Below are 13,113 nucleotides of genomic sequence, written 5' to 3'. Positions count from 1 at the left end.
AACGTGGAGAAAGGAACAAAAAATAAAAATTGTCTCCGTCGTGAATCCTGGCTCGAAGGCCAAGAGAACCCTTAGAGTTTGTTTAAAACTGCAAGGCATACACCTGCTTAATCGGGCTCCAATATGTATGTACGTAGAAAAGAAAGACAAAACAAAAGACACTTATTTTATTGAATTTTAACTGGAATCATGATGGGAGGGTGGGCTCAGTCAAGAACTCGGTAAACTCCGCCAACATCAGCAGTAATCGTGGGAAGATAGTTAGGGGGGGGTAGGAAAGAGTCCATCGTTGTCCTCACGGCTGTGAATGTTCTGGATCACATAGACACGACGCCTGGTGAAGGCAGAGACGGTCGTTAAAAAACAGGGGAACACAGAGAAAGTAACGAAGAGGGGGGGGTTAAATTACAACAATAACAATAACAAGCTCCCAGAATTGTCAGAAAGAAAAGCTGCTGATCATCCGAACTCTCTCGTGCGCCGTCTGCGCGCGCGCACACAACAATCCACCGACTCGGCATCTGTCACTTTGGGGCTCACAGAACAAAAACATCTCTGCTTAAAATGCAGATTAACTGTAATATTTCTCCAATACTTTGAGAAAACATCTTATTCCTGTTCTTTTTTAAGGCTATAGACTAAAACTTTCAACGTCTGAAATTATCAAAGTGTAGTATGTGTTCTGATACTAGAAATCCTTCTAGACGGACACTTTTTAATATTTTGTCCTAATCGATTGTTCCTTTTTGGGGGAGCTGAATTTTCTTCACATTAAAAAACAAACGACGTTTGTAAAACTCTGCCCCCGTGTGAATCCAAGTAAACTGCCTTGATAGTAAAAAAAAAAAAAAAAAAAAAAGAAAGAAAGAAAGAAGAAAAAGGAAAAAAAGAAAAAGATAAAAGAAAACTTTTGACATAAATAACAAATGATAACGTCTGTTTTTTTGTCAAACTCCATTTCAGCTGTTTGGCCTATTTGGAGAGAGGGAGAACGAAGAGGGAAGGAAGGGAGACTGTGGAAACAAAATAAAGCTTGAATCTTGTTCCAATGGATGGAGATGCCTCAGCAGCGCATGTAACGATGGAAGCAGGTAGGATTCCTTTTATTTTTTACATTTATATTTTGATAAAACATTTATTTATTTATTGCGTTTATTTATTGCGTTTATATTTTGATAATAAAAACTTTATTAGTTTTACGTTTTCAAGATGGAAGAATTTGTACTTTTAACATTTTTCTTTATTAACTTTCAAATGACTGGATTTTTTTCCAAGTTACAAAATCAATTAATTATTTTGACATCGAATGAAAAATATGACACATTCGATGAAAAAGACGAATTTATCATCTTGAACATTTTAACTTTAATATAGTTGCCATTGAAACAACATTATTTTAACTAAATTAGTTTTATTTTTATAACAATTTGGTTTAATCAAACATTAACGTAATTATTTAGTTATATTATGTTATTATTCAGTCATTAAATTATTGATTGAATCAAATTGTTGTGTGTGTGTGTGTGTGTGTGTGTGTGTGTGTGTGTGTGTGTGTGCGTGCGTGCGTGCGTGCGTGCGTGTGTGTGTGTGTGTGTGTGTGTGTGTGTGTGTGTGTGTGTGTGTGTGTGTGTGTGTGTGTGTGTGTGTGTAATCTTGTTAAGGTACGGTTGTTTAAATGGTACCTATCTTAAAGTTGAAAAGTTCCAGATTACCATCAATAATAATAATAATAATAATAATAATAATAATAATAATAATAATAATATCCAATTGAATAGAATTATTCAACCTTATAAAACTGTTAAGAAAACAAGTTTTACATCTCACGTCATCACGTGGTTCATTGTGTGAAGATGAAGATGAAAAGCAATTCTTTACTCATGTCATATTTTCACATGCTAACAATTATTTTACAAAATAAAAAAGTATTCTTGTTGTTTTGATACATCAATACATCCATCCACACCCACCCACCACACACACACACACGCACACACACACGCACACACACACACACACACACACACACACACACACACATATATATATATATATATAACCGTTCTTCTGCTGTTAGCCCTGCTGGTTCTGCACTCATGTTCTATCATTCACACTGAAGAAAACCGAAAGACCGGTTGAAAATACTTGCTTTTGAAGAAGACATTTTCGTTTTTTGTGGATTTTTTTCGAAAGGCTTTTTGTATTCCTACACGTCAACAAATAGGAAATAAATACAGAAAAGATATAAACATTTATATATTTTTATATTGATATTTTATCCATACATACATACATACATACATACATGCATACATGCATATATATTTAAGTTTAGAGAATTTGTGTGACAACTCCCCGCACACGCGCGTGTGTTTCCCGCGTTAACATCATAGTGAATTTTTTTATTTACCATTTATTTATATATATATATATTTAATTACCATTTATATATATATATATATATATATATATATATATATATATATATATTTATATATATATATATATATATATATATATATATATATATAAATGTGTATGTATGTATATTTACATTTATCATTTGATAAGTAGGTTTCGTTAAACAGCATGAGCATGACCTTAATAAAAAAAAAGTTGCACTTTTGTAACAACTTAGTACAAGTAAAACAATTGACCAAGTGATTAACGATAATTAAAATACTAATGCTAATATTAATTTGAAGCAGAAACAAAAATGAAAGTAAAATCACTCGCTATCACACACACGCACACACAGACACATATACACACACAGACACATATACACACACAGACACACACGCACACACAGACACACATACGCACGCGTGTGCGCACACACATACAAGATAGCGAAATGGGAGTTCTTTTCTGTTTCAAGATCAAACCAAAACCAATGATCATGGAGAAAGAGAAAGAAAGGTTGATGAACTTTATCAAAACTTGTCGAGGTGTTCAGCGTGCGCCATTCGTGCTGCGGCGGCTGCGCTGCTGCGTAGTACAACTTTTTAACGATGCGACTTGTCTTTTAGATGACCCTACCCTCTCCCCTCCTGCTGCATCAACGATTTTTCCGTCGAATGATTTGTCAAACTTATTTGAAACATTTTATCGCTAAACAGACATATTTGCCCGGTAGTTTTTGAAATTCATGAAAAAGAATTCCAAAAACTACCTTACAACCAAGTGCAAGTGCATTTAAAGGGGCAGTTAGAATCTTTAAAAGATCTCTCGGTATGAGACAGCAAATGAATGGCTGGCATCCGGTAGGATGCCCCATCCTCAGCTTGAACAAACGGATAATGAAAAAAAAAACAGATTGAACGCCTTATTTCAGAGGTATTCAAGCATAGCTATAAACGGTTGACTACAACGATCGGTTGGTTTGCTGCTACACTTACAATAACATGGTCGGTTTTCTACACGGTGACATGCTGAGGCTTGGTGATATTCGGGCCCATTCCTTGGGTTGTATGTTCTAGACTAGTTCTGAGAATATTATGAGAAAGACAAACTGGGCGCCACCAATCTATTTCGATGCCCGGGTCCACCACCTCGTCAGCATCCTTTCTTCACGCCGATGCGATCATGTCTGAGATTTTTCTTTTTTTTTTTAGTCTGAAATAAATGAGTATGTTTTATGGTTTGTGACGCTTAAATTTGAAATAGAAAGTTCCTTTTAATAGTAATCTTCAAATCTTTAAATGTGTGGAAAAGGGACAGAAATGATTATTTTAGTTGTTTTTAATTTTTTTCAGTCAAAATAATAAGATAATCGTTACAGTACTCATGAAAGTCTGAAGACAAAAACAAAACAAATCGAAACTCCCTTCACCTCTCTCTCTCTCTCTCTCTCTCTCTCTCTCTCTCTCTCTCTCTCTCTCTCTCTCTTTCTCTCATTTTCATGATATGTCAAAGCGATCACATACGACACAAATAAAACAAAATGTTTACGACAGTATTATTATTATATATTTTACGACAATACAGCATTATTTTTTGCTGAACAAATCTAACTGAAAGCCTCAAACATAATAACTTTTAAAGGGGGCGGCGTTTCTCCTATGTTATTCGATTCAGTATCATTGAAAGACAATGGAAATTCTACAAATGCTAAAAACCCTTCGCATTTGTGTGTAATTTCAAAACTTGCAAAGATTTATTCATATTTAACCTTTGCATATATATATATATATATATATATATATATATATATATATATATATATATATATATATATATATATATATATATATATATATATATATATATATATATATATATTCTACTTGCTTTCGGTGTCACTTCGCTCACTGGAGATGTAATTGTGGATCAAAATATTTTGGAAAAATCCCTCCTCATGTGTTAAATTAACTCGCGACTATTATTTATTGGAATTTGTTTTTGTTTAGCTTTTTTTTTTTTTAATCAAAACTTTTGGACGATAGAAACAAGCTTTATGTTTGCATAAACGAAGTTTAACCGGAATTTAACGAATTTAAAGACAAAACTGAAGGGATTCAAACAAGCAAGTCTCTATTAATTGGCTCATCACGAGAATAGAGTTGAACAAAAGGTCGTGTTTTATTTTGCGGAAAATCCAACTCCTCAAAAATGACACTCTGGAATGGGGAAAAATATCAATTGTTTCAATCTAAAAAAAATTCTGTTTCACTTACAAAGAACAGAAATTATTTCCGTAAATTTTGGTATTGTTCAATAAGTATTTCCCAAAGTTCTCTTGTTATTTTGTTTTTAACTGCCATATTCCACTAGTGTACTAACATACATAAATACCCTTTTTCTTCTACAAAATGTTTTCTAAACAATCGACATTTAATGGCTGCCTCAACATGCGTACAGATAATGAAATGTCGCGTGTCGAGAAAACAGATTTCGAAGAAGAACGGTGTGAAATAAAAGTTGTATAAACTTAACTTTTAGAGAATGTTATTCTATTATGTCTTATATAAATTCTGTATTGTTTTCAGGAGGTGTTATTGAGTGCTAACTATTTTGTACTTTTACTACTATCTGTAGTAATCAAACTGGAAGGAACATGATTTCGTTTTAAATGAAATGATAGAAATTTCAACTTTTCAAATTGCATAATAAACTGCATTATTATCTGGAAGAGTGGCCATCTTTATTTTATAGAAATGATACACGCATGCGCATAGAAGACAACAAAATAAACACAAAATGAAAGAATTAAATTTATGACGAATTAATGGAAAGACAAACCTAAACAACATTTATGGTTAAAATCACGACATAATTAATCTTTCGGTAAATGGTGACATAAAAAGAAAATGAGGAAAATATACTTGAGGAAATAAAACAATTTATTTTGGTTTACCTACTCATGTGTGACATAATTGTGTTTAAAACAATTTAAAATTTGAAAGAAAATATAAGCATGTGAAGTTATAGTTAGGATTAGGATTGCATGTTATTAGTTGACCATCAATTTTTTTTTTTTTTTGCTTTTTGTTTTTGTCTTTGTTTTTCTTTTTTGTTTTATTTTGTTTTCTTATTGTGTGTGTGTGTGTGTGTGTGTGTGTGTGTGTGTGTGTGTGTGTGTGTGTGTGTGTGTGTGTGTGTGTGTGTGTGTGTGTGTGTGTGTGTGTGTGTGTGTGTGTGTGTGTGTGTGTTTGTCTTGTCTTGTTTTGTTTTGTTTTGTTTTTGTCTGGAATTCGTCGTAATAGTTCGGATGAAGAAAGGACTATTTATATCATTTGTAATATTTCTAAAGTAAATCGCCAATTTCGGAAATATAGAATTGCTGTTGACTGCTTTTCTCGTCAACTGCTTAGTTTTCCAATTGTCTATTATCACAGAAAACTACATTTATTTTATCTCACACATTTCAGTTAGTTTCACATTGCACATGTAGCGTGAAACTAATTTATATCTGATGACATAACTTTATTTTAGACTCTTTTTTATATGAAGATATTTTTAAGAACGAATTTATGGTAGCTATGAATGGGCGAAATTATTTGAGTTACTGAAATTTGGTTCATTGATTCAAGATTGAAACATATCGTCCATTTTGCCTAAAATTAGATAACATTCTTTTGTTGGTATCTTCAATTTCTTGTCCTGGAAACAATTTTATGTTTACAATTGTATTCAATATGGCACAAAACTCAAGCGAAAGAGGTTAGATTTTTTAAGGGTACCTATTCTACAATTGAGTATAATCAATCATGTTCTATCTATATATGACACTGTAATTATAACATGTCTTATCTTGAGTTCAGTACGCTTTCAAAATAGAAAAATCGGTATTTATTGAATAAGTCTACCTTGTTATTGATACGTTTATATGTGTACATTTTTTTCATTTTTCTGCAACTTCTAAAGTAAAGAATTTGTCATAAAATCTGAGAATTTGGTTCCATCAAATAGTTCAATCAATCAAATCAAACTTTGATTCATAATATTTTAGGAAATACTCAACAAACATTGCACGAAAGAAATCGATAAACTATTGGTGTTCTGGATGTGAAGTTTTATTTTATTGATTGTTAAACAATATTTAACATTTAATGTCATCATTTGGAGTTATTAAAAGAAAAGGTCTCTCATATTTTCCGACTAAATTGGAACATTTTTTGATAATGGCATAATAATTGCTTGATATCAACGAAAGTCACTACGAAAGAACACCAAGTGTGTTACAAATGTTAATGAAATGAAATAATTGGAAATCTCTGGAGACTTGTTTTCACTCTTATTGCAGGGAAAGCCATAATTTTTATCAGCGATAAATGGCTAATAAAGGTTGATTTAAGAACTTTTACAAAGTGATAAAAATCAAAATATTGAATGTATCGTCGTTATTCAGCAGCAGCAGCAATGTTCTCTCCAGTCACATAATTTTGCGAGCTGTTATTATTACAAAATGTTTAAGTCGAGTGAAAAGTACATTGAACCAAATCTTGTTTTTCTGTCCAATAAATAATAAGAAATTTTTCAACTGGAAGTTATTTTATAAACATTCTTGTTTCAGGAGACAAAATAGCAAAACTGTTATCTATACTACTCTCGCTCTAACAGAATAACAAAAAAGAGAGGGCAATGCTTGGGAAAATGTTATGACAACAAAACAGATACTACGCTATCCCCCCCAAAAAAATATATTACGATTAAGATAATAGATGTTATTTTGAGTGTGAAGAAGTAATCTCCCCTCCAAGTTATTTGAAGCTGCACTATATTCATAAACTATTTAATCTTCCATATATAGTTTTGCCTTCAAACAGACAGATACATAATCTCCATTGTTATTTTTTAGTTTGAATATGTCGGTGAATTATCGATCCGTTAAGAAGCCGAATATTAAGAACAAGAAAAGAAGACATTGGAAAAAAGGGAATAATAGAATTGTTAAGTAAGGACGAATTGGTTCAGAATCCTCCTCTCCTCCTCTCCTCCTCTCCTCTTCTCTGGTGACGTAATCAGTACAGAATCGGGTTTCACTCAAGATTTCCGCGTACATTTTGCCCAGCAGACATTTTGGGAAATATTTATGAAAATTGGAGGGCGGGGATATGAGGGTTAAGGAGTCAGAGACGAATAGAAGGAGGAAGAGGAGGAAAAAGAAGGGGAATGAAGAAGGAAGGGGTCTGAGCTTGAACAAGAGGGGGATAAAAAGTTAGTTGCAAAAGTGTTTCTCGGTATTTTATCGCAACCTTCGTTTATAATGCATGAGAAAATGCAGCGGATGGAAATCCCAGCAGTCAACCACCATAACGGGTGGCGAGATGAGGCGGGTATATCAGATACAAGTTATCGGGAAAAATTGAAGAAAGAAATTGTAAAACTCGGCAAAGAAATGGAGAGATCAACTAAGGAATGAGGATATTTTTAATTGTTCATATCAAACAAACGAAATCAAATAAAACGATCATCAATGAGAATGCGTTTGTAAAAATGGTTGGATCATTCTATCGCTCTAGAAAGTATTTCATCCCAGATGCAACCCTCTACCTATAGTCCAACGATGGAATACTACTGACACATCTGGAGAACACTTGCCTACCTTATATTACAAAATCGACTTCGAGATCCAGTGGGAATAATTCTTTGTCTTCCCTACAACAGCTTTCTCAAAGAAGTTACGTTGCTACTCTCTGTCTGTCTGTCTGTCTCTCTCTCTCTCTCTCTCTCTCTATATATATATATATATATATATATATATGTGTGTGTGTGTGTGTGTGTGTGTGTGTGTGTGTGTGTGTGTGTGTGTGTGTGTGTGTACGCTATCGTTATTTTATAAAGACGCTCGATTGACCTCTAAATTTTAGTTTCTATTTTTAATAGATTCAGACAGGGCATGACGCCACTTGATGTAAGGAGCTAAAAAAATAGTACATATAAGTAAAAATCTTGCCAACGATAAGTGTTGAATGAAATAGATTCTGACTCAGAAAACAGAAATTCTTCTGTCAGAAACATCGCTCATGGAATATGAGGACTAAAGGAGAAAATAAGTGAAGCAAGAATTATGCGGTTGGCGAAAGTAAACCTAAGATCTACTTTATACTTAAGTAAGAACTCGACTTTTTACTACAATGAAAAAAGACTTTCCTTTCTTTGCAAGGCCTTCCTGTTTGTGGAACACATTATCAAGGGGTTGCTTCCAGGCTGATTACTTGGTCATCTTCAAATCCAGTGTCAACAAACTCTTATGGGCAGCCCCATAAGTAAGACGCAGTTCATGCCCATTTCTGTTTGGTGAACTTTTATCTATTTGAGCGAGTTTTATATTTTAATGATTTTCGTCATAGTTTGATATGCAGTGAATCATTTGTCTAAAATGTTTTTTTTTTAATACGACCTATATAACGATTTGCATAATCTCTCTGGAAAGCTTCACCACATAATTGAGAACAGAATTTTAGCCCATGGGGGCGTTATTTCGTTGTGTCAGCACGTGTGGGGTAATAATTTATACTCAAATACGGGCTAAAAATATCTTCAGAGGTGTTTCTTTTTTTCTTTGCAATGAAGTTTTGCCGTTCTCTGAAATAGTGCTTTGTATTTCCAAATGGTAGCACATCTGGTATTGGCTGGCCTGAACATCACTTAACTTTGGTGATCTAATGAAATTGTACTATATATTTAAATAATTATTCTTTATGGTATGCCCATTAACCATTGACCATTGGGGAACTAAATATAAGTCATGATGAATAAGAATAGTTTTATCTTAGATCTGCAATAAGAAATACAAATATATTTCAATCATAACGTGAGCAAATATAACACTTCTCAAATAACATAAAAGACTGTTACGTTTTTCTACAAACCGAAGCTCCAACTAGGAAAATGACTAAATTGGTAAAACGATGTCATATAATATGTTTACAACTACGTCGGCAGAGCAATAATTATTTTCCTGCTGAAAGTCCAGAAGCTCCAAGTTTCCACATATTTTCTATCTAAAAAAGGGATCAGAGCTGGCAGTCAACGTAGTTAGGACAACAGGATCAAGAAATCAACACGATTTGGTAAATGCCTCTCTGCAAGTTAATGGGGGGCAAAACGTCCATCTACTTATGGATGCGAATAAATACTGACTTGGAAAGTGAATGCAGGTAAGTATACATGCTTCATACATTCATTGCTCATTTTACAAGTTAACAAATTTTTACGTGCTATGTTTGTCAAACAACGTGTTGGTTTCGAGTTTTCTGATTTGTGACACGAGTTAATGAAATTTCATACATTGCTTCTTTGCTCATTTTACAAGTTAACAAATTTTTACGTGCTATGTTTGTCAAACAACGTGTTGGTTTCGAGTTTTCTGATTTGTGACACGAGTTAATGAAATTTCATACATTGCTTCTTTGCTCATTTTACAAGTTAACAAATTTTTACGTGCTATGTTTGTCAAACAACGTGTTGGTTTCGAGTTTTCTGATTTGTGACACGAGTTAATGAAATTTCATACAATTCACAAGAATATAAACATTTAGGCAGAACTTGTATGTGAAGTTTATGCCGTTAATTGCAACACTTTCTATAATAATATGTAATAATGTATAATAATATATAATAATATATAATAATGTAATAGCGATCTCGATTTCGAAGTTGCGTAAAAATATATCATGATTTTTTTTTAAATCAATGATTTTAAAAACAAAAAAATGCAAAAAAAAATCATGATATATTTTTACGCAACTCAAAATCGAGTTCGCCATTACATTTTACAATTCGTCCATTGCAATGAAAGCAAACAAAATTTTCTTGCAAGTTTTATCATCTCAGTTTCCTCATCTAATTTTATCATCTCAGTTTCCTCATCTAATTTTATCATCTCAGTTTCCTCATTTAATTTTTATCATCTCAGTTTCCTCATTTAATTTTTATCATCTCAGTTTCCTCATTTAATTTTTATCATCTCAGTTTCCTCATTTAATTTTATCATCTCAGTTTCCTCATTTAATTTTTATCATCTCAGTTTCCTCATCTAATTTTATCATCTCAGTTTCCTCATTTAATTTTTATCATCTCAGTTTCCTCATTTAATTTTTATCATCTCAGTTTCCTCATCTAATTTTATCATCTCAGTTTCCTCATTTAATTTTATTATCTCAGTTTCCTCATCTAATTTTATCATCTCAGTTTCCTCATCTAATTTTATCATCTCAGTTTCCTCATTTAATTTTATCATCTCAGTTTCCTCATCTAATTTTATCATCTCAGTTTCCTCATCTAATTTTATCATCTCAGTTTCCTCATCTAATTTTATCATCTCAGTTTCCTCATTTAATTTTATCATCTCAGTTTCCTCATCTAATTTTATCATCTCAGTTTCCTCATCTAATTTTATCATCTCAGTTTCCTCATTTAATTTTTATCATCTCAGTTTCCTCATTTAATTTTTATCATCTCAGTTTCCTCATTTAATTTTATCATCTCAGTTTCCTCATCTAATTTTATCATCTCAGTTTCCTCATTTAATTTTTATCATCTCAGTTTCCTCATTTAATTTTATCATCTCAGTTTCCTCATCTAATTTTATCATCTCAGTTTCCTCATTTAATTTTTATCATCTCAGTTTCCTCATTTAATTTTATCATCTCAGTTTCCTCATCTAATTTTATCATCTCAGTTTCCTCATTTAATTTTTATCATCTCAGTTTCCTCATTTAATTTTTATCATCTCAGTTTCCTCATTTAATTTTTATCATCTCAGTTTCCTCATCTAATTTTTATCATCTCAGTTTCCTCATTTAATTTTTATCATCTCAGTTTCCTCATCTAATTTTATCATCTCAGTTTCCTCATCTAAAGGCGAAATTTTTCGATTTGAAACAATGCACTTGCCCGACATTTTTATTCAACTAAAATTAATAAACATATTTTTAAACATGATCAGTCGAAATCGACTTGTCGCTTTTACTTTTTTATTTTTTATTTTCTTATTTTCTATACCGATTTGTACTTTTTTTGTATCCTTTTTCTTTTTATTTTCTGCAAACGTTTTGCTATTTTTTAACATTTCGCATTATTTTCTCTATTGTTTAGTAGGAAATTCAAATTCCTCCTTTATATATATATATATATATATATATATATATATATATATATATATATATATATATATATATATATATATATATATATATATATATGTCTGGCAAGTAAGACACAAATCATTAAGCTACTTGCTCTACTCACGTATTGAGCACTGTTGAAATAAATGATTACATCGTCTGTCAAAAATTATAGGAAATGTTACGCTTCGCCACTAATATCCATATAAAATAGTTTTGTTTTGTTTGTTTTTTGGGGTTTTTTTTTGTTTTGTTTTTTGTTTTTTTGCTTTTTGCTTTTATTATTTTTTAACGTTTCAGGTTGGAACGTTTTATTTATTTTATTTTTATTTTTATTTTAATGTCAACGATTGAGATGTTAATTTATATGAATATTAGCAGGTCGCCCGGCGTTTCCCGGTCGTAAAATACGCATAAAGAGCATATTTTAATTCATACAGAAACTGAGACATGTGCATGCAAGTATTATATTTCTTTCTAAACAGTTCATTTTTTGTAAATAAAAAAATACTCGATTTGAGATCGAAACAAAAACCTAAAGACAGTCTGTCAAAAATTATAGGACAGCTATTAACTATTAGGACAGCTTAAGATTATCTTCAAGAAGTGTTTTCAAACCTACTTATTCTTGATATAAGGAATCTGTCACGTGAACGCATGTGCATTCGTGAAAGAGTTGACAAACAGATAAAAACTCGATGATTCCCCCCCACACACACGTACCAATTTTGACATGTTTTTACCTCTTCGCAGCACTTTTTTCCGGGTGAAAACCGATTAAAAAGTTACCACATGTCTGAATACCCTATATACCAAATTTCAAATATGTGGATTCAAAATTCGTGGAGTTTATAGGTTGAGAATTGTCCTCACGCACACGCATTCTCACTTTTATATAGATTAGTGCGAACACAGGCAAAGCATATTTTTCCGCGACATTTTTTTTCATAAGGTTAAGCACTCCACGTGTAAATCACGTCGTTAATGTTTGGCAGCCACAAATAAAGAAAGAAATAATATTAGGAGGTTGGGGGAGGGGGGGGCTTTCAACGATATAAAGAAAGCAAAGAGAGGCTAAGGTTGACCACGCATGAAAACAGAAATAAACACCTGGACATCCGTATCACACCTGCCTGACTTTTCTCTCACCTGGGAGGTATATAAGACGACACGCGTGAAAAACGTGCTCGTTTCTATGGGGACTTTTGTTAGCGCGTGTGCCACACTCAAGGGCTTCTTTTCATGTTGAAGGGAAATTACGACACATACGAAACATTTGGAGAAATAGATCTTTTGGGGGATATGTGTCTCTGTTCTCATATAAATAGATTTATTTTCAAATACGAAAATGAACGATGTAAAAAGAAATGCAGAAAGTATTAACAATTGTTTATTTGGATAACTTAAAGGCGACAAAAAAAAACAATTGGGACACTGAAAATGTACCCAGTAAAACAATACGTTTTATTGTCGCGTTGACTGTTTGTTTATGTACGCATGCGCAACCGGAAGTCGTAAACCGGATGTTAGGTTACAA

At 32.4% G+C, this 13,113-nt stretch overlaps 1 protein-coding gene across 4 annotated transcripts in view; it reads left to right on the top strand.

The window, feature by feature from the left end:
* Window positions 1-268: 268 nt before the first annotated feature.
* LOC145267172 (uncharacterized) overlaps window positions 269-13,113 on the top strand; it is a 61,525-nt gene continuing 48,680 nt past the window's right edge. For 2 of the 4 annotated variants that reach the window (XM_080123225.1, XM_080123226.1), the window contains exon 1: window positions 269-1,091. In XM_080123225.1, the coding sequence (XP_079979351.1) occupies window positions 1,049-1,091 (43 nt within the window). In that variant the 5' untranslated portion in view covers window positions 269-1,048. The remainder of the gene's footprint in view (window positions 1,092-13,113) is intronic. The other 2 variants (XM_080123227.1, XM_080123229.1) reach the window with 1 other exon arrangement.

The sequence above is a fragment of the Euprymna scolopes genome, chromosome 42 (assembly GCF_053919585.1).
Source record: "Euprymna scolopes isolate OS-2025 chromosome 42, ASM5391958v1, whole genome shotgun sequence".
In the NCBI taxonomy this organism is placed as follows: Eukaryota; Metazoa; Mollusca; class Cephalopoda; order Sepiida; family Sepiolidae; genus Euprymna; species Euprymna scolopes.
Note: the sequence above shows the minus strand (reverse complement) of the source record. Positions and strands in the feature narration are given on the sequence as shown.